Source organism: Periophthalmus magnuspinnatus, chromosome 11 (genome assembly GCF_009829125.3).
Source record: "Periophthalmus magnuspinnatus isolate fPerMag1 chromosome 11, fPerMag1.2.pri, whole genome shotgun sequence".
Taxonomy (NCBI): Eukaryota; Metazoa; Chordata; class Actinopteri; order Gobiiformes; family Gobiidae; genus Periophthalmus; species Periophthalmus magnuspinnatus.
In genome coordinates, this window is record NC_047136.2 from 26,154,544 (window position 1) to 26,176,991 (window position 22,448).

Consider the following 22,448-nt stretch of genomic DNA (forward strand, 5'->3'; position numbering starts at 1 on the left):
ATGTCATTACTGGAGTGTGTGGCGTATGTTACTGAGAACGGCAATGACATCATCAAGGCGAGACGTGTGTTGCTGAAACTTGACCGACGAATACTATGTTTTTTAAATAATCTGTGCTTTGCCTCTGCTGTGTGCCTAATGAGCGTAAACTCTCACGCAAATAACAAGCCGAACAAATAACTCGGGATGCAACAGGATAGAAGTAAAGCAAATGATTCATCAGAAGGATTACGACAGCGATCCTTGTGATGCCATAAAGGACACAGTAAGCAAACAGATAGACGCGCTATTTCAGGATTGTGACTTTATCTGCGAAATCAGCCGAGTTCTGATCGATTCTCTGACTGAGCCCATAAAGCGGGCCATCACTGACTCTAGGCCTGTCACGGTAACACGTTTTGAAGTGCGATATATTGCTGAAGTAAACAAGAATATTGAAGCCAAACCCTGAATCAGAATTAAACAAAAAAAAAAAAAAACAATTCTAAATGTTCAATATTGTTAAAGACTCTTTGAAATATGAATGGCAAGACATGATTGATCAACTGAATGAACTACAAAACGAATACAATGACATTTGGACGTTCTAAATGAGCAAGAGCAGTACCGTGAAAATAAAAACTTAGTTGGTATCAGTTTATGACATAACTGATAACTGAAAATGCATTTTTACCAGTGTTGGCATCAAGCATGTTCATATGTCAGACTGCATGAAACAATGCACTAGTGATCACTGATATACTTTCCTTTTTTGGGGAAAAAATAGTCACTTCTTTGCCATCAGAAACATTATTTGTTGTTTACCTTAAAAACGTGGTATAGTGAAAGTTTGGAAAATGATGTTTGGTGTGGTTGTGTAGGGCTGGAGTGAACTTCAAACACAAAAAGAAAATCTGATATAGAGAATCTGGTCTAGAGAATTTTATGGGCAGTGTTTGGTGGGTCTCTACCAAGGTGCAAAGCTTAAGGGTGAAAAACCCAACACCGTGGCAAATGGTTATAATATATAAATTTATTCATCTCATTTTGTACTTGTAGTTCACTGTTGATGGGATGTTAGGGTCATTTGTCATATTTTAAATCACATCTAACCTGCTCCAAACCTAAAAGGCAAAACATGCGTAAAGCCTTGATTGCCGCTTGCTGTTTTTAGTGTTGCTTTTAGACAGCAGTGGCGTATGCTGTGCTCTGTCTGCTGTCTGTGATGAGAAACACAGCAGGTTCACTTCTGGCAACAAACAGGAGCAGAGTGCCAAATGTTCCACACTGCCATGTCAACCTGTGCTTCATATAGTCAGGGGAATGGTGGGGAGTGATTATGCCGTAAATAATTACAACTAAGTGCAGACTGTCACCTCGTGTATGTCACTAGAAATATAAATAGATTTCTTTTTGCAGTGTTGTCAACAGCTTTGTCTGTATAAGACTTTGGAGCAGGTTTCATCGCAACCGGTAGCAAAAAAGAGCCACTCCGGAGCCAAGCTGTTGAAAGTAACACCCCCTCGCGCTCGCACCCCTGGTTTAGCAGCAACAACTGCTGTCAATCAAACCTGTTGCTAATGCTAACGGAAGTGATGTCGGGAAAAGAAGGTGCCTGACTTGTCTGTCATTAATGCTCATATCTAGATTTTCAGGCAAAATAGTTAAATAAAAGCACCAGGATCATGTACAGTGGGTTAATATGAACATTTTAAGACCAAAATGATGAGCCTGACAGCAGCAGTTACAGAGAGAGGGGTGACAGTTTTTCAATAGAAAGTGAACTGGAGCCAGAGTCAATGGAGCCGTAAGTGCGCTCACTTCCTATTTGGAACGTGGCGGCTAGCAGGTTAGCTGTGTCCATTCATATATAGAGTCTATGCTTGTGACATGCTCGAATCATCCACATTTTTTTTTTTTTTTTTTTGTAATAAGAAGAAGATCCTAACATTATTACAATCTTGTATAAATGCCTATGAAACTTTTTGGGTAATTTTTTGCTTTTTTTAGTGCTTATCAAAAAATGTAATATATATTTTCAAATTAAGATTCAAGTTCATTTTTAAACGCATCCAGAAGCATTGTCTTTGAAAGGTTTATGAGAAACCCCTGCATTTCAGAACAAAGTATACAGACACTTTCTACAGGATTAGCATTTATTTGTTTGTTTATTTCATATTTTGTTGTTTGCGGAAATTCTGTTAAATATACACTATTTAACTTTTCGGTTCTCCACGGTGATATTGCTTTGCCTAGAATGTAACCTGTAACTTGGCCAGCTGCTTGCCTCCATGTAGATAGACCAGTCTTATGCCATACTGTGGAATATTCCAGGTTAAGCAAAAACATCTCCATGGAGACGAGCAGGAAAGTTATTCTCATTCTAGTCTTTACAGTTTGATAAAATACGAAATTCTGCAGCTCTATTTGAATACTTGGTCCTTTTGCTCACGTGGATATTGTGAACCGACAAAGGAAGCGTGTCTGACTCTCAGGGCTTATTTATATTTATTTGTCTAACTAAAACACGTTGCGGTGACACTGTTCACCCGTACCTGTGAAAGCGTCTGTAGAGCTGCACACAAACAGTAACTAACCCATCTCCTTTGTACCAGGATCTGTCTATGCCGCTGTCCGTGGTGCTGAAAGCCCTCCATTCACACGCTGGCATAAAAGCAAACTGTTTGGACACAAGTGCTGGGTCCTTGGCTGTGTGTTCCATTATGAATAGTGGAGCGACTGGCTCTTCTCACGTAGGACCACTCATTGTTAGCATTGAATTGTTGGATGGGGGATTATGCTAACTGGCGTGTGGTCGTGAGCAGTTGAAGTATAGTGTAGTGCATGGATAAGAGATGCTAAATAGAGGTAAATAATGCGATGCCGCCATGTGAGCAAATAAGAAGCTTGATGAGAGTACTTGGTTTTGTTATTTGATATGAAGTAAGGCATTAATATGATCTATTTTGCAATTACAGGTGTTTTTGTAGCTCAAAAGTACCGTGAAAAACATACATTTGTACTGTGTGTCAGGACCCTTCACACAGATCTGACTCATAGCTTCATTTATCATTGGATATGAAGACAACTTGTGTAGTTTCATTTGCATATTGGAATGGTAAAAAAAATCAAAATGTTATTAAGATGTATATTAGCATTTGCGCTTTAAAGTTGCACAATGTAACTTTTTGGTTAGGGTTTGCTTTTTGCTTGTTTTCATGGAGATGTTTTCTTTTTTTTGCCTGGTTTGTTCCACAATACGGCGTGGAATTGTATCAGTTTTACATTTATTCAATTACAGTTGTATTTTTATGCTCAAAATACCTTGAAAAACATGAAGTCTTGCTGTGAGTGCAGGTAATTTAGCCTAGCGGTGTCTCCATGGTAATACGTATGTTAAATGCCGCCCTGAGAAACACCTTTTTAAAGCTCAAAATAACGTGAACATATGTGTCGGCCATTCTAGGTGAAAGTTTAGCACATGTGTCACCTCAGTCATGATTCTGTTGCATTCTTTCAATTGTTCTGTAGAGTTTCAGTTGAACACAGATGAACTGACCTTCATCTTAACAAAGAGGAGCTAATGCAGCGGTGTAAAGTGGAATACTCAGGCCAACGCTGTGCACATCCAAGTCTTCTGAGGGCTGTCAACACGTTCCATATTGTATTAACTAGACCGTTATAGAGTTATTTATGCTGGACGCAGTAAGTAATAAAACATGCAGAGGTAAAAATGCAGATTACAAATAGAGTTGTCAAAGGTATCGAAAAAACAGATAGCAAAACTAATATCAAAACTAGATCATCACTTGAGCCGGTATCGATACTGCAAACATCACATTAACAAAATTGGTCCTGTTGAATTTGATCAGAACTAGTCTAAGACCTCATGAAAAGAAAGTGTTATTATTTTGTGTATGAAAAGTACATTCTATTACCTAAAAAAAGTAGTGTTTGTGTGTATATTTTACCTTCAGTATCGGGCATTGAGTCAATCTCTCAGCACTGAAATCAAGTTTGAAATTTTAGCATCGTGACAACACCATTTACCATATAGGAAAAAGAAAAGACAAAAACCTGTCGACATGTTCAAACAAGAGTAGGACATTTTTTAAACTTATTTATTCCTACTCCCAAACTCATCATCTTTTGTTACATAATTTGATACAGTGTGTACAGAATAGATATCATTGCCAATATTTCATTTCAGTTATTGTATTAATTTATATTGGTGTTGGTTGACTAAAGTTTTTTTTAAAGGTGCATTATGTAACTTTTCTAATGAGGGGTCCATCATCTGCTTGTCTGTCTCCATGGACATGTTATTGCTTTGTGTATTTCTGGCATTGATTGTATGTTATTGTTTATTTCCCAGAATACCTTAAAACATGCATTTGGGGATGTCAAAAGTATCGAAAATCAGATACTAATTGATATTAAAACTAGTATCGAAACAAGCTACTGATTTGAGCAGATATCAGTGTTAAAAAGTCACATCAACAGGACAGAAATGAACCTTTCCTGAATAGATTTAGAATGATCTTGAGCTTTATCAGAACAAGCATAAGACACATAGACTAATATACGCCCATGGACCACTATGAACCTACTGGACACTGAGGGATGACACAGATATAAGGCCACATGGAAATATAAAACAAAGTACTACCATTTAATGTTAAAAATCAAATTATCTTGTCAAGAGTTTTTAATTATCATTGCGGAATCGGTAACAGAATTGGTATTAAGTATCAAGTCTATTTCTTAGTATCAAAATTGAGTTTGGAATTTTAGTATTTTGACAAAGCTAATTATTACTGGCAGGACAAGGCAAGGCAAGTTTATTTGTACAGCACATTTTGTACACAAAGTAATTCAAAGTGCTTTACAGATAAGAAATCACAATGCAATAAATCAAAACATAAATAACCATCATAATTTGTATGTAATTTGACCGTTCCAAAGCTGTTATGTCTTTCTCCGCTCTACAGTTAACCCATTTCCAATCTTCAAAAACAATGAATCAATATTGACTTTCAGTGACCTACATTCCGATTGCTTTCATGTGCTTTGCCTTTCCATTTCTATAAACAAAACGATGTTTTTCAGTTCCAATTGCCTAACCCGTCCCTGACCACCTGTTGCGCTGTAGCCAAATTACTGAACCCAGCGCCCTCCTGTTACGCTGCAGAAGAAGTAAACAACTCTTCCGTCGCAAATTAGCCGCAGCAACAGTGCTTGACCCCAGCGTCCCTGCTTGTGTAACGTCTCGTTAGCCATAGTAGCGTACACACTTGTTTGCGGAGGATCTAGGTCACTTTTCTTGACTGGATAATCCCATCTAGTATCTATGTTGTGGGATTAGGGCCAGAAATAGACTTGTTCCACTGATGGGGTGCTTGGTCATTCACTTTTAAATCCATGGAGGGATTAATGGAAGTTATCAAACACATGTTCTAATTGTGGATGGAGCTAGTCTGGCGTAGCTAATGGCATTGTGGTGGAGGCAATGTTCTAGAAGTGTTATAGTACAGTGAGTTTAAAGTAGAGTATAAATGATAATCTTAACATAATGTGTTTTGTAATCTTTTTGCAAATGTCATAATATGCAAAACTGCCATTTATGAGTTGTATACCATGTTCTAGTGTGTTTCTCTCATCAGTCTTAAACAAAGATGCATTTTGGGTAATTCTTGCATGTTTAGCTCCTGCATTTTGGGCGTCAGTACTCAAAAGCAAAAAAAAAGGTAGAATACTGTGTAAGTCCATGTCTTCCGAGGATTGGCAACACGTTTCATACTGTATTATAGAATTATTTACTCAGTTCAATTCAATTCATCTTTATTTCGGACTCGTGGTCCATTCAAAAAACAGACAGACAGTAACAATACAAAACAATAAACATCTATGTTTTAAAAAGACAACCATACCAAACTCTGAACACAATAAAAGAAAACATACAGAGGTAAAAATGGTAAATACTAGTGTCATTTTGAGTTTTATCAGAACAAATATAAGATCTCATGGTAACACAAAGAAAGTACTATTATTTTGTGTATGAAAATTGTATTCTGTTATCTAAAAAAGGAGCATGTTTTATCTTCATTGTGGCATCGTAATTAGTATTGAGTCAATTCCTTATTATCGAAATCGAGCTTGACTTTTTAGTATCATGACGCTATTTACTTTAGAGGAAAAAGAAAAGACCAAGGCTTGTCGACATGTTCAAACAGGTTAGGAAAAAGTTCAGATTTATTTACTCCTACCCTCAACTCATCTTAATAGTTTTCATAAAAATAATCTATGTAAACATAATATGACCAGTGTGTGCTACAGAACACAATGTAACTCCACTGTTAAACCATTACTAGTCTTTTTTGAGCACTAATTTAGGAAAATACCAGCAATCTATGGTACAGCCTTACACTGTCTATTTCAATTCATTCAATTCCACCTCTGTCAATATTCAGTCTATAAAACTCATCAATCCTGAGGCAGCTGAACTAAAGCTGTCATTAACAAACTGTCACTTCCATTGAAAGCTGATTTGCGATTAAAACAAAAAACAAAAAACCTTTGGAGCCTGAAGCTGAAAACAAACAGTGCACCTGCCAGTTCCTCATTAGGGCGTCATTGTCCAAACACGGCCCCTAGATCAGACTAGGACCGGATCTGGCACCCCATATGACATCATCCAAAACATATGTGAGGAGGCTGCCAGGATAGAATAGAGACGAAGCTCCGAGCTGCTATGGAAATGTTATTTTTTTGATTGGTTTATAAAACAAACAAAACAACAACAACAAAAAAACAACTGTAACAATACCCAAGTCTCACAAACAGGGCTGTCAAAGTAATTCTCTCACAGAATTTCGTTGAAGCATCGTTATCATTTCATAAGATCCATGATGTATAAAATCACTGTTCATTTTGACTTCAATTTTTAGTTGCCTTATGTCAAAGAAATAGAAAGGAATAATTCAGATTAAACTGTATGAGGTGGTAGATAAATCAGGAAAAAACTATCACAATTGTTTCTTTAGTTATGTATGTATAATTAGAATATCACATATGTAGACTCATAAAAAGTCATTTAAAAAGGCTGTAAAAACAGTAGATTAAAAATGTAAAAAGTGTAATGTTTCAAACAAGTATACAATATTTTTGCGGTAAATTTTACAGTCCAGTCAAGTTTTGTTTCATTACTACAAACTACTAATACTACTACTACCACCGCTTACCACTAAAACATTCAATAAATTCATAGTTTATTGAATTTTGATATTATCTCAGCAGTGTTTGATTTAGTAAGTAATCATTGGATGTAGTGCCTTTCTAGACATCTGCACCATCAGCCTTTCCAACTAACACACACACACTACATTCATACTAGGCAATGTCGTTGACGTGTCTTACCTAAGGACACGACTGGTGCTACGGGCGCTCCACTGTGGCACCTGATTTTCCCAGAGGTCTCCCGTTCAAGTACTAAGTGGGCCTGGCCTTGCTTAGCTTCTGACATCTGACGAGTTCAGGTTTTGACAGGCCAATATGACCACGGTATTTTTATATATGGCCATATGTTTGAGCGTTACGACGTCCCTGTAGCACAACCAGCACAGAGAATGACATTGTAGATTAAGTAGTACATGTATATCTCAGTCTGATGGATTTCTCATTTCCTCTTTATATTACTGATCACAATCCGGGAGATGCTCTGACCCTGTCGTCTAGCCGTGCCATCACAATTTGTGTCTCCTACAGCAAAAATCAATATTCACAATAGCTTCACCTCCACACAAATACCCAGGACACGAGCGTAGTCGCGTACATCTCATTTCGGATTCGTCAAGCGCATTCAAGTCAGATGTTGACCTTTTAACCTATAAATGTAGCTGCAGTGAGGCTTGTACGACTGGTGGTGCATTCAGATGTGCCAGCAAGCATGAATAAATAATGATGGAATGAATTATTAGCGATGGCTGGGTGTATTTGTAGTGATTCCATGTTTGAGTTATGTAACATAGAATAGTGGATATCAAAAACATGTTTACTCATTGAATTATAGGGTTTTGACTTGTCCAAAGTTTAGTTGCTGATGTTTACAGGCTGAGACAATGCATGAGACGATATAAAAATATGCTGTGTTCATGTTTTTTGGGGGTTTTTTTTGCTTTCTTAATAGTAACAAACTGCTAGTACAGGTCAAGGCAAAGTGAATTTTTTGCAAACAAGGATAGTTTATTGGAAGAAGACTTATCATTCGGTAGCCTTTATGAAAGCGGGTACAATATGTTTTGGATCTTTTTTTTTTTAACTAATGGAGAGATTTTTTGCCATTTTTGAGCTGTAGAGGGTCAAATATAATGTCTAATTATTAGTTTATTCAGTGATTTATGTGTTGCTGCCTTTGAATGATACAGTACATTTAAAACGTGGTTTACTGGGATTATCTTGTTTTATTGTTACTGTGTTAGAGGCGTAAAATAGTTTGAACATTATCATTTTTTATATTATATATTTCTCTGTAGCAGTATAGCATTTTTCAAAGTGTATTATTATGTTTCAGCTTCATTTATATAGGCAACATTTTGAGGACATTTATTGAAAAGTTATATTTTAGTTTGAATTGTTAACTGTTATGGCAACTGTTCTAAGTTTTCATCACTTTGAAGTCCATTTCAACACAAGAAACACTGTTAAAATTCTAAAAGTGCCAAAACAATCCCAGATGTCAAGTAAAAAAATCTCTAGACTTAATTGTTTCAAACAGATAGCATGTCACCTAATTGTCTAGTTAATGTTATTAACTGCTAATTATGTAGCAACATTTATAAGATGAAAAGGTGAAACTTTGATTTATCACTCGTCTGGATCCTTGTCTCGTTCCGAATTTGTCAAATTTCCCACAAAGCTCCTCGCTTCTTCAGCCAAAACTGGATGTACGTCACCGTCTCCCATGATGCGGACTGTCTGAATAGTCCGCGGAGTTAGGAAGGAGTTAGGAAAAGGAGCCGTCTGCTTCCTTTCATAGCTCCTTTAGTACAGGAACATCGGGATCTTCCTAACCAGCGGTAAAGAGCTATGAGGCATCCCATAATACAGTGCACTTTCCCTGAATATTTCCAAAAATAGCCAATCTCTGGATGTAGAGTTTGTAATGCATTAAACGTTTCATTGCCTCAGCCATTATACAAAACAGATATTTGGACAAACCAAACGAACAAATATTGGAATAAAAATAAGAGGAGAATGTGGAGTGCTTACTGTGGTCCGTTTTGTGGGTTTGTTTATTAAACAGCTGTAGGGTCACGTGACTTCTCCAATGTTGCCGCTGCTGATTAGGATGGTCGGATTGTCCAAATGCAGCTGAAGCTCTTTCTCCTGCTGCTTAGGATTCTTATGGTTGACCCTGTGAAGTACCTCCAAAGGTAAAGGAGTTAGGGGCTAGGACCTAGGGCTGAGGAACAATCAGAACAATTCGGAACAAGTCCTTGTCTCCATGTTTAGCTAACAAATACAGTTACGGGCATAGCCATAGCCAGTTTAGCCACATAGTTCTTGTTATGAACTGCAGGCTTTGGACCCAACGCAGGTAAACGTTAAAACGTTTATTTTACAGGCGTGTGGAGCAGGTAGGTACTGTGCAGGAGGGGAGGGGGGTCTGGAGGAGCAGATAACATGGAAACGAGATGAGTTGAACCTGAAGAGAGCCAGGGAGCACTGCAAGCAAATCCACCGAAGTACAAAAAGTCTAGGAAAAAAATGGCAAAACCTTCGAAAATCACAATCTTCAGAAACGACCCAAGAGCTAGTTACCACACGAGGAACAACTGACAAACCGGGGCTTATATACTGTAGGTAGGACTTGATTGTAGATGCATGACAGACACACAAACAAACACAAGGGCAGGGGGGAGAAGAGGAGAAAGTGGAGGATCATGACAATTCTGGCACGTTAACATTGTTCTATTGTTTTTCAGAGCGGCAGTTAGCGCCCGTGTGAAAAATGCTATTATGTCATTGAGTGGACCAATCAATAGTCTCACAGTCTGAATAATGAATGGCTCTAGAGTGGAGGGCTGCTCCGCACTGTGACATTTACAGCACTTAGTTTGATTGAAGCTATTTAACCATAACAAATCATGATAATTACTGGGCAAAGCGTGCGTTTTAATAATAGACCAGTTACTCCTACATTAAGCTGTAAAATTTATTAAATATGTTATGTTATATTTATCAATTTTGACATGGGGCATAACCTGTTAATTAGTTTGGCAGAATTGATATTGGGTAACCAGATTTTCAAACTCAAAACTGGGATAAACCTGAGTTGGAATGGTTGGTATCAGTTAAACTAAATAAAAAGAGGAAGTAAGAGGGACTTCTGTTGGTACATTTTTTGCCATATCCTCATTTTCAAGCACAGTTTTCTGTATTTTACTTAAACAAATGACAATATATTTGACTATTTACCATTGGCAGGGATCAGATTGGTAAAAAATAGGGACATCTGGGACATTTCTTGTACAAAACTGGGACTGTCCCGGGTAAATAGGTACAATAAGTACTATTATTTGTATAATTTTTGAGCCGAGATGCAAAACAAAACATGTTGTGATTCATGACATTGCCATGACCTTCTTACATAATATTAATTTGAGTGATTCTATGTGATCCGTGCACTCTGACCCTTTGTTACGCAATAATGTATTTGTCATATGCTGCGGCTAATCTTGTGCCATATTGTTCCATGTTCGTAGTTAGCATAACGCTGTGGAGAGATGTTGGCTTTATTTCATTGTATCTATCGGCTATTTTTTACAATTATTTTATAAGTTTTGTAGCTGTAAAACCCTCACCACACACTTTATACACTTTTCTCACACAGGCATTAACATTTTCTCACATTTCTCTCTCGTTTAAACACTCTCAAAGTTCAAACCTTCGTAGGCGTCTTTGTCGGTGCAGAACGTTTCATCGACATTGTGGGTTTTGTCGGGGAGAAAACAAATTGCAAACATACAGCACTTCAGAGTCACACTGCGATCCAACATTTATGTAAATTTGTCTGACCACATTCTGTACTGTACAGGAGACACGACACAGAGGAGACTGATGGACAATGGTCTACAGTCCAACAGCCAATCAGGACGCAGAACACAATGCACGATCATACACAGTAAATAAAGCCTGTAAAATGACACCAAAAAAATCCACGAAACAGCGAGACCACAAAAGGTGAACGGAGTTACAACGAGGGACAACTGTATGTGCATAGTAGATTCAATGTGTTTAATCTCTTTAATTAGAGATTAAAAACATGAAAATATGTAAGTCAGTTATAAAATGTGCAATTAATAAAACAAATGGCGTAGATAAAAGACCATACGACTTTGACTGATGTGCACCTTTGCTGTAGCAAGTTACACTACAAAGCTAAAGTAATATACCTTTTGAATGGTCCTCAAAATGGCGCCTAACAGCAAACTCAATAAAATATTTAGTGTTATCAACTCGGGCTGTCAACGACTAAAAAAATTGTTCGATGACTAAAGACATGTCCTTCCAATTCTTCAATTCTTCAATTTGTCGACTAAAAAGGGGGCGTGGCAAAAGCTCTCCAAACTATTACATATTTGTATATATCTGACCCAAACAGCACTAACTTTCCTTCCTTCTTTCTGCTGTTCCTACTACATTTTATAACTAGATTGAAAAGTAAAAAGTACTTTTCATATCATTTGAGGGGTTATTTTTACCATGTTCGTGGAAACATCCTGATTTAAGTTTTCGAGTTCAAACTTTGGCTTGGAGCAAACATAAATAAACAATAAGAAATAAAAAAATAAGAAATTGACTCATATTATTTCTGTTGACCAAAATATGTATCATTTTTGAATAAATATCATTACATTTACCACTTTTACAAATTCACAGCACAAGTACTTTTACCTTTTACTCTTTTTTAAACAAATACTTAAATACATTAAGTAGTTTTTTACTTAGTTTTTGCAGCATTATTACCAACCCAACACTCAACATGCCGTTATAAAAGACGGCTTAGGCTTACACAATACCATATGGTCAAATGAATTAAGCAGAGTCACATATCAGTGCTGTGTGTGTGTGTGTGCCCGATGAGATCACTGGCTTAGCTACAATAGCGCTCAAGGCTAACAGATGGCTAACGGGTGGCCCTTTCTCCCCGGATCCAGATCTTCTTTATATCACCCGAGTCTTACTTTCACTCCCTCACTATGCCTTTGTGGAGAGTGTCTGATGGGAAAGAGAAAGCATTCAAACCATTCTAAAGCGGCTACAGCTCGCAATACAAAGGCGGGGTAATAGATAAGAAGTCTGGTTTTAACCTGTTTCGTGGTTAAATTCTGTATAATAACTGGGCCTATAATGTTATCTGTATGAATTCAAAACTGGCAAAGTTCAACAACCAAGATTTAGTTTTATTTACATTCTTCATTACAAAAATATGGTGGCAATTATTTCTGCTTTGTTTTGTAAAATTTTGCCTCACCTGTTGAATAATACGTCACCTGGATTTAACTGAGCAAATAAGTACGAGCCTATAGGTATGAGTCAGGTCAAGGTTCAGCAACAGTCTGTGCTCAAAGAATGAGGTCAGCTGACACCTGAATATACTGAATGACCAGGTTATTCCATCAGTGGATTTTTTCTTCCCTGATGTCACGGACATATTCCAGGATGACAATGCCAGGATTCATCGGGCTCAAATTGTGACTGGTTCAGGAGCATGAGACATCATTTTCACACATGGATTGTCCACCACAGAGTCCAGACCTTAACCCCATTGAGAATCTTTGGGATGAGCTGGAGAAGCTTTGTGCAGCGTCAGACTCGACCATCATCAATGCAACATCTTGGTGAAAAATGAATACAACACTGGATGGAAATAAATCTTGCAGAAGCTTAACGAAACAATGCCATAGCGAATGTGTGACGTAATCAAAGCTAAAGGCGGAACAACCAAATACTAGAGTGTGTGACCTTTTTTTTTTTTGGTGGCGACTTTTTTTTTTGACCAGGCAGTGTATATACTTCCTTGCTTCCATTTCAGATATTTACACTTAAAGCCTTCCTGTGGGTAACTGGTCACATTTTTATATACCGCTTTTGCATCTTCGAGCCATTCAAAGTGTTTTAAATCAAGGAACTGCATGCCCACTTTCATACATCAGTGTACGCAGACACTGGGGGCGAGGTAGGTTAAGTGTCTGTGGGAGCTGGAATCGCATCACCAACATGTGAGTCAGTGGATTTGACCACTCAACCAATGATGTTTATGTCGAGAGCGGGACTCGAATTGGCAACTTTCGGATCAGTGGACAAACAATTAACTTTTTAAAATAGTACTTTATTTTTTATATACCATATTACTAAATGTTATTGTTAGGCTTTGAACCATATTGTCGTTCTCTTTCAAAATCACACCTGCAGTTGTGTCTTTTTTCATTAATGTTTGTCCCGTCCTTTAAACTATATGATTCTCAAGAGATAGTATTGCTCTGTTCATCCTTTAAGTAAAAAAAACCAAAAAGGATCCTCTGAATTTATAAATGAGGGATAACTTCTGTTTTTCACGTTTTTAAGACAGTAAAAATCTGTCCTATTCAGTGCTTTTAATACCTAACAAATCATATATATCATTGTGTATTTTTTCCGTGTAACAATTTTGTTTTCTGTTTTTCATGTAACATAAGTGATACCAATACCAAAAGTATTTCAAAACAGGACCACAAAAACAAAAACGCACAAAATCTGAACTTCAAGTAGGAATAACATTATAAGACACAGTATCTTACAACGGAGTCACATGTTTACCTACCAGCGGTGCTTTTTTTTCCCTGCATAGTCGCCGTGGCAACAGAGGCTGGCTGTAAGCGTACGTGTGACAGGGGATGTAATTCTGCCTGTCTCCGGCGGAGCCTCGGCAGCCTTCCCCAGATGCTGGTTGCTAGGAGACCAGACAGACAAATCTTCCTCTGCTTCAATGACAGACCCTTTTTCTTTCTCTTGACAAATACTGGAGCAGAGGAGAGGCACGGGCAATTTGAAGGTCTAGATGTGAGACCAGGGGGCGCTGTTCTGGGCAAAATGTGTAGTAGTAATGACATAGGTGTGGTAGGATTATCATGATACTACAATACTACAATACTAAGGAATAGTTGTGATACTCAAAACTAATTACAATGCCATGATAATGTGATTTTCAACATTAAATCCTAGTACTTTCTTTTATATGTAATCCCTCAGTCAGGGCGTGTACTAGTCTCTGTGTCTTATACTTCTAGTTCTGATACAGCTCAAAATCATCCTAAAGCTATTCAGGAAAGGTTCATTCCTGCCCTGTGACTTTTGTAGTATCTATACTAGCTTAAATAAGTATCTAGACACTAATTGATACTAGTTTTAATATCAATTAGTGTCAGATTTTTTATACTTTTGACAACTCTACTGTGAGCTAAAACGGAGGAAACTGCAGGAGAATATTTCAAGATCTTGCCCAGGGGTACAGCGACAGACCGTACACAGTGCCAGTAGCAAGAATCAGCCTCTGGGTTTTTCTTGGGTTGGCAAACACACTGTTGATGTTGTGTCCCGAGGCAAGACACTTCACCCTTCACCTTGTCTATGGAAGAGTGCTGTGTGAACATATATGGCCAGTGAAACAATAAGGCATTGAAGGTGCACTATGTAACTTTTCTGGTAGGGGGGGGTCTGCTTTTTTCTTGTCTCCATGGAGATGTCGTAACCAGCGTGGCGTAAGGACCAAAGGTGCAGACTCACGAAGGTTAACAATATCTTTATTCACACACGTGATCACAAAGGTAATAGTTCAAAACTTAGTTCAAAGTCTTAGTTAATCGTGAGTCGAAATCCATAGGAGCTGGGGAGCGTAGGTGCGGGACCGTGGACGTGGAGAGACAGGGGTGCACGATGAAACAGGAAGACACAAGACCATACCAGAGCAGAGGTGCAGGGGCAGGGGAGATCCGGAGCTGGTTCTCGGCGGATTCCTGGAGTAGGGCAGAAAAGTTCCAATAAACACGAGAGTACAAGGATCAAAAAAGTGTAAAGCCAAGAGCATATTCACGTAGAGCACGCGGACGTTCCGGCGCCAAGTGACTCGTCCAGACCCCTCTTATCCACGGCAGGTGGTGTTGATTGCGTTGATGGAAGACAGGTGCGCGTGGGAGGAGTCAGGATTCCGCCCAGCTCCGGAGACAGGCAGGTGAGGGAGGAGGGAGACGAGGGTGCAGGGAGAGCAAGACAGGGATCATGACAGGAGATGTAAGTGCGCTGCCTGGAATTATCCGCAATATGGAATTTAGCTAATTCATCTTGCTTTTTTTTTTAATTGCAGGTGTTTTGAGGTGTTTTAACATGCATTCTTATTGTGATTTGACTCGCCTCTCCATAGACCAGACCTGTAACTTGTAATCTGTAACATATAACTTGGCTGTATTCATGTATGTAGAAGTTAAATGCATTACTGTGAAACTCGAGGTGTTATTATAAAGTGTTAGCAAATACACACAAAATACGTACCGGTAGTACGTTATAGTATTATAGTTACAGTCTATATATTTCTTCTTTTACTCTTTACTTAGGTGACTGGAGATGACGGAGGTGGAGCCCGTTTTAGACTTCGCCTCTTCGGGACGATCGGGGAGGAGGAACGCCCTGCCCGACATCCTGGGCTCCCCCGCTGGAGTCAACCCGGGCGACCTGCCACTCAAGCTGGGCGAGCTGTCCCTCCAAGGTACTTTGCCACCGCAGTCTTTATGTAGTCCCATGTTTTTACACGGCACTGCAGGGAGCTCTGAGCTATTAAAATCTCAAAGTACTGCAAGCTGAGAATGTGAAGCAACAACTGTTTGGATTTAAGGAGGCATAAAACGTATTATGGGTAGAGAAATGGAGTTTGGGTGCGTCTGTGGGGAGAAGTGAATGAAATCAGTAGCAATGACAACAGCTTGTGAATAAAAATAAATCGCATCTATCTCTTAAAATGTAACGGCGACAATACAGTGTTAACTAATAAACTACCACATTATGCTCAATAAAGAAGGCTAATTGCAGCATTAGTGTCAGATGAACACTTGGAGGGTGACATAGCAATATTTTTTTTTTCCAAATGTAGAAACTACATTTCTACATAACTTCACCAGCATCGCCCACACTCAAAAAATGTTGACCTCAATATTTTTTAGAGTTCAACAGACCAGTTTGAATCATTTCATTGCTCAATTGGAATTCACTGCACAGCTAAATAACTTCATTGCTAGGAGCTATTGTTTTTAGTCATACTTAAACTACTCCAGGGCTCATTGTGCAGCACGTCGGGCTGTTGCACTCTCTGCTGGTGTTAAATGAATGTGTTTTTTAAAATAAATTATCCTGAAATCTGAATTTTGGTTGTGGGTGGGGTCAGAAAGGGCATATGACAGAAAATACTGCCAGTTCATTACAGAGAACGGTAAAATTAAACCATTTTATGCAGTAACAACAATGCACTGCATGTGTAGCCACAATGTGAGCATTAGTTTTGTGCACCGGATTTTCTGGACTATTCGATGCTCTGGAGTATGGAGTATAAAAATGCATAATAATGAAAAAACAAACAAAAAAAAACCCAACATGAATCGCACTCTACTGTAAGTCGCATTTTCTGGGGAAATTTATTTTAAAATATCCGAGACCAAGAGCATTTTATCTTTAAAGGCAAGTTATAATAATAATAAAATAGAGAACAACAGGCTGAATAGCAGTACAGCACATGCTAATGTAACACAACAATGAACTGAATACATGTCTGGTATGTTAATGTAAGCTTTTAACAGTTAATCAGATACACTATGCTAATATAACATATGTGGCTTGTCCACAAACAAGTTCTTTTCACTGATGTTTACTGTGATCTTACTTCTTCATCACAGTTCACACCGTAGAACAAACACATCAAATATAACATAAGCTCTGGCTCATATCACATATACACACAAAACTGCACATGAACACATGGAAAATATACACACCACTTTGGCCTGATAGTAAACAAACAGCTGAACCCAAAACTTTATATTTTACTTTTCAATTGTTTCTTAAATACTGCTCTGTTGGGTAAGACATCGCATTAGTGTAAAAGGCTGAACCGGAAAACAGGACGTTTTCATGACCTTAAGCTAGACTTATGATAAACTAAACATTTACAATATTGTTCCACATGAAAAATGATCTGACTAAGTCGCACTCCTGGCCAAACTATAAAAAAAGTGAGACTTATAGTCTGGAAAATATGGTAGGCTCTATGCAGATTTTCCTGTGTTGCCTTGAATGTTCCAAATTAAAGGTATCTATCTCCATGGAGACAAGCAGGTGTTTTTTTTTATAGCTATAAGCCAATAAGAACACATGTTATTGAAAAACACAAAATACTGGGGGAAAAGCAATAACATATCCATGGAGATGAGCTGAAAAGTTGCATGGTTCAGCCTTTACAGTAGAAAATGCTGTTCTTCTGTTTGCAAAACTGTTTGTTACACCTACAGAAATTCAAAAAGATACATGAAAAAAATCACTATTCCCATTGCGTCACATTCAGAAACTACCAGACAACCCTGGTTCTATGATTCCCTTTTATTTTATCAAGTAACTCGATAGAAAAGAGTAAACAGACGCATTAGAGACACAAATGAACTTAGTCACTACTGTCCAGATCCCTTATGTCATTTAAGGTCCCGTGACACTGTGCTACTGTGCAATATCAATCACTGTCCACAACCACACAACACACACAAAGCGCACACACAGCACACACACACACAGAGGAGACAGGGAGAGGCTCGCGTGAACACCACCGTGACCACAACAGTCCATTCAAAACACAAATCTATCTTGCAACTTTGATTTTTTAATTTTCATGTGCATTCAGTCCTGATTAAACTACAAAGACAGATCTGTAAAAATTATTATGATTTTTTAAATGATTTTTTTAATTTTTTATTCTAATAGTTTAGATGTATTTTGGACAAAAGTGTTTGAATAGTTTAATTATATTTTTGTCAGTGATTCAATGTTCCCAATAATATCTGCCATTGTTTTTGTTTTTGTTTTTTTTTTAATTGAGAATTTTTGAGATTTTTTTTTCTTTTATTTATAGTCCAAAAAAGTGCTTAGATTCTCAACCCTTCTATTGAGTTTTGAGTGTGCTGCAAAATTAAATGCAATTTGTATTAAATCTGTTAATGTAGTTGTTAAAGCCACCATCCCTAAGTTTATTAAATTTTTATTTTATTTTTTAATTTTTATTTTACCAGCAGACTACATATATGAAACCTGTAACTGCCTCCCCTTACCTGGCCATTGTTCAGACTCAGACTGTGCTCTTTGGTCTTCTTCTGTCAGGCCAAAGCTGGCACTCTGTCAGGCAGCAGCAGCATAGATAGCATCTAGTGGTGATGTGTGAGAATACAACATGATCGGGTCGGCCAGTCTAATTACGGACGGTAGCTTTAAGACCTCTGCAAATATGTTCTGATGTATTAGTTTTGTCAGTATTTCATGTTTCGGTCTGTTAATAAAATGTGCACCTCAATCTAAATCTGGACTTCTTTAAGTGTAAAATTGAATGTAAAATGTCAAACGTGATTTTGCTGCTAAAGAACAGGCCAGATTCTCGATAACAATTTAGCAGTTAGTATCAACATTTCATCTGTAATTCTGTGTAACCTGTTTTACAATTTACCGTAACCCCGCCCTCCCTTCTCTTATCTGCGCAGATGGACCGGGAGGAGCCCAATCCCCAGCGTCAGAGGAGGCCAGCGCCCCAGCGGAAAGCGCCCAGGCCAAAGACGGATCTTAGTCCCCCGCGCTCCTCCTCGCCTGGACCCTCCCTTTCTCCTCGGGTACCCCCCACCTGAGCGGTCGCCAATTCTATACCTACAGAACATGGCTGGCATTCTGTGAGACGTTTGAACCACGCACTCCCATTGCCCTTGACGCTGGAGAGTCGGACAATAAAGTTCCGAGCCGGCAAGATCCAAAATGGCTACCCTCGCCAGTCGACACTTGCCCGGGACTCGATGCAAAGTAGATTGTACAATGAACTATTTTTCTATTATTTAAACACGTCGAGCTGCGACATGTTCGGATTTCCCTTGGGTCTTGTTCCACTATGTGATGTAACTATGCTTTTACAGGAGAGTGCAGTGCTGCCCCTTGTGGTGTGTTCAACCAGCTACCACTAGCAAAAATGACACTATGTTGGAAGTACATGTGTATTGTTGATCCTATTTTGTACTATCTGACTGTTGCCGTCTTAAAACCAGGGATTTTATGAATTTAGTAATGGCTGAAGATTAGTGCATATCTTGAGACATTCCTTTAGTGAATATTCCACTGCCAGTTGCGTCAAACTATTATTTTATAGGTCCAATATACACTAAACATTAAAAAAAAAAAAAATTATAATGTTGTATCATCCAAAAACATACACATTTTTGTTGCATTTTGTCCCATCCCTTTTTGAGTAGTTATTCATATATTTTACACTTTCTTTCTCCAAAGCTCAAATAGTCCCCACCACCTTGTGATGTCATCAGGTTGTAAACCAGGAAGTGCTTCTCTTTGTTTTGAAAATCCATATATGTTCACCAGACTTGTTATGTGTTCCGAGCATTTTAATTAAGTGCTTTTCACAATGCTTAAAAGCCAGTGTAGAGTTTTGCTGTCATGGTAAAACTATCAACAGCTGCCATGCTAACGTGCACTTCCTGATTATCAGACAATAAAACGCTTTATAATTAAACAGGCAGCACGCATGTTTTGACCTGAACAGCTGCTTATACAGTACATCTTTACTGGGGCAAGAGAAGTTTTTTCTCAAATACATGGACAAAATCGGGTACAGGGCCTTTAATCTTTCACTACACAAGCAGGTGGAGTTGTTGCGCCCTCTACTGGTGTAAAATCATGTCAAAATGAGGAACCTGTGGCCTATAGTTGCTTTCCATACACATTTTATTTGAATTATACAACATGAAATATCGAGGCTAAGATGTCCCCAGATATTTGAATAATTCATAATGTAAGACCTTTAAGATTTGCTTATTCCAAATTTGAAAAAATGTGCCTAGTGGCAGTTTACAGTTGTACATGTAATTGTGTGAAGTACTGTTATTGACCTAATGGGCTTTAGAGATATCGCCTCAGTGGTTAAAAATGCTTGTGGACATTTTTGTAATCACATTTGTAAAACATACTTGTTGACCATTTCAAGTCGGAAGAAGTAGCTTAAGTCAGTGTTTTCTGCTAACGCGGACACGAAGGAGTTAGCTGTTTTTTTTGGGAGGAATGATAAAAATGATGCACATAACAGCCAAATTTTGTCTAATGTAAATATGCTCTGTTGTGCTCAAACCCTTGTGTTCTACAGTGGCTAATATGTCTGTATGGAGTGTTATTCACAATGCAACTTATGGCTGTCCAAACTGCAGGTCGCACTGTTACGGAGGTGATGGAGGACGGTGTATTTTTTAGCGAATTCTAATGTCAGTGGTGCGTATATCTTACTGGATGAATCCCTCTTGTTGATTCTATCTGGTGGTGGTAAATTGCCATAATAAACTGGAGCTTTATACAAATAGAAGTTGAATGTGTTTGTTTGTGTGCAGTGGTAGAAAAAGTACTCTTTTAAAGTAATTTTTTTACTAATAAAAGTACAGATACCGGAGCAAAAAATACTCAAGTAAAAGTATCATAGGAAAAAATCTACCTGCTGTACTTGAAGAGTTTTTTACACAGATTTAGAGAACTAATACAGCTTCAAATGTATTGATTTTGTTGATTGATTTGTTTATTTCTATTTGTTTTTCTTTTTTGTTTTTTGTGTATATTTTTTTCTTTGCTCAAACTATGAACATGAAAAAAAAAAAAAGAAACTTGGACTTTTCAGCAGGTCTCAAACTGTTGAAAAAATGTATTGGAGTAGAAGCAAAAAGTATCCACTTTAAAATACACTTAAATAAAGTACAGATACCTAAAATGTGGGCTTAAATACAGTACTTTACTTTTACTTTGTTACGTTCCATCAATGTATACATGCAAATGTTACATTACATTATACCTGTCAGACTGGTGGCGGCTGGTAATATACGAAAAAAGCCTGTAAATATTGATACATTTTATTTCTACAGTATCTTTCAGACAAAAATGAAATTCAAAGAAAGACCCTTACAAAAAATAATAATAATAATAATGCAGATAAATAAATTGAATGGCTTTTGTGGAAGAAGAAATTCTCCCATCATCCACCATCATACCTTTCAACTCATGACATTTGAAAAATGTATTTGAAAATGAATGACCTGCTTCAGGTGCAGAAATCCGATTTTAGCTCCCTGTTGGATTATGCTCCATAAATTATTCAATTATGAAAAACTGCTTTAAAATAGAAACAACTGGGAAGCAATTTTAAGCCTGGGAGCACCTGCGGGGCCTATAGATGATGAGGCTGCTAATACCGCTGGTATTTTCTCACTGTGTCTGGGTGCAATTTCAAGAATAGGGCACTCAATACTAGTACTACAGGCTATAATAAGAGCGATAGAAAAACACATTTCAGATTCAGCAACAGATAGATAGAATGAATACCATTTACAGTGTAGGAGATGCAACTCTCTGTAAATGCAAGTCAAATCAGCTGTAATAACTGAGGATTGTACGTGGTTATGTTGAATTATAGACACTGAAAAAAACACATCAGATACCATCATTCCCTCCTGGCATGCAGCTATCACCATAATATCTTTACAAGCGCGACAAATTGCTCTCTAACTGCCCTGAACACAAATGCAACATAAACCAAAACGACAACACAATTTTTTTTTTATGCCCAACGCTCCCTGGACACAAATCATAACAATAACAGGCTGCTCTTACATAATCGTGCAGTTCCTCTGACCTCCAGCAGATGGCGGCGCAGACTCAATCATCATTCTGCGCACGAGCCTTAAAGGGAGGGTTCCTTTGTTAAATCTGACACAAAGAAAAATAGCTTAGATGATTTCTCCGCTTTTAATATGATTGCGTTGTTTTTAATTGGATTAGCATAGCCGGATTAGCATTTTATGAATCTGTTTTTTTGGTAAATGGGATTCCTGGTGAACGCAGGCATCCAGGAATCAATTTCGTGCCAGTTTTAGCTACGGGGAAACGATGTTAAGCTTTTGTGTCAATTATGTAACTACAGCATGAATTATTAATGTTTTTGTAGTTGAATATATTTGCTGTGAGTAACTGGTGAATATGTAAAACACAGAAGTGCAATATGGAGCTGATTCGATTAATGTTTTGGTGAAAAATATTCCTGTCTCCTCCTTTACCCTGGACGCCGCTACGTCACTTGTTGCTAGGGTAACAAGGCATGA

At 37.9% G+C, this 22,448-nt stretch overlaps 1 protein-coding gene across 1 annotated transcript in view; it reads left to right on the forward strand.

The window, feature by feature from the left end:
- Window positions 1-19,430, forward strand: part of LOC117378901 (cAMP-dependent protein kinase inhibitor alpha-like) — a 40,758-nt gene extending 21,328 nt beyond the window's left edge. The window contains exons 2-3 of the mRNA XM_033975588.2: window positions 15,630-15,781; window positions 18,801-19,430. Coding sequence (XP_033831479.1) covers window positions 15,640-15,781; window positions 18,801-18,883 — 225 coding nt within the window. The 5' untranslated portion in view covers window positions 15,630-15,639 and the 3' untranslated portion in view covers window positions 18,884-19,430. The remainder of the gene's footprint in view (window positions 1-15,629; window positions 15,782-18,800) is intronic.
- The last annotated feature ends 3,018 nt before the right edge of the window (window positions 19,431-22,448 follow it).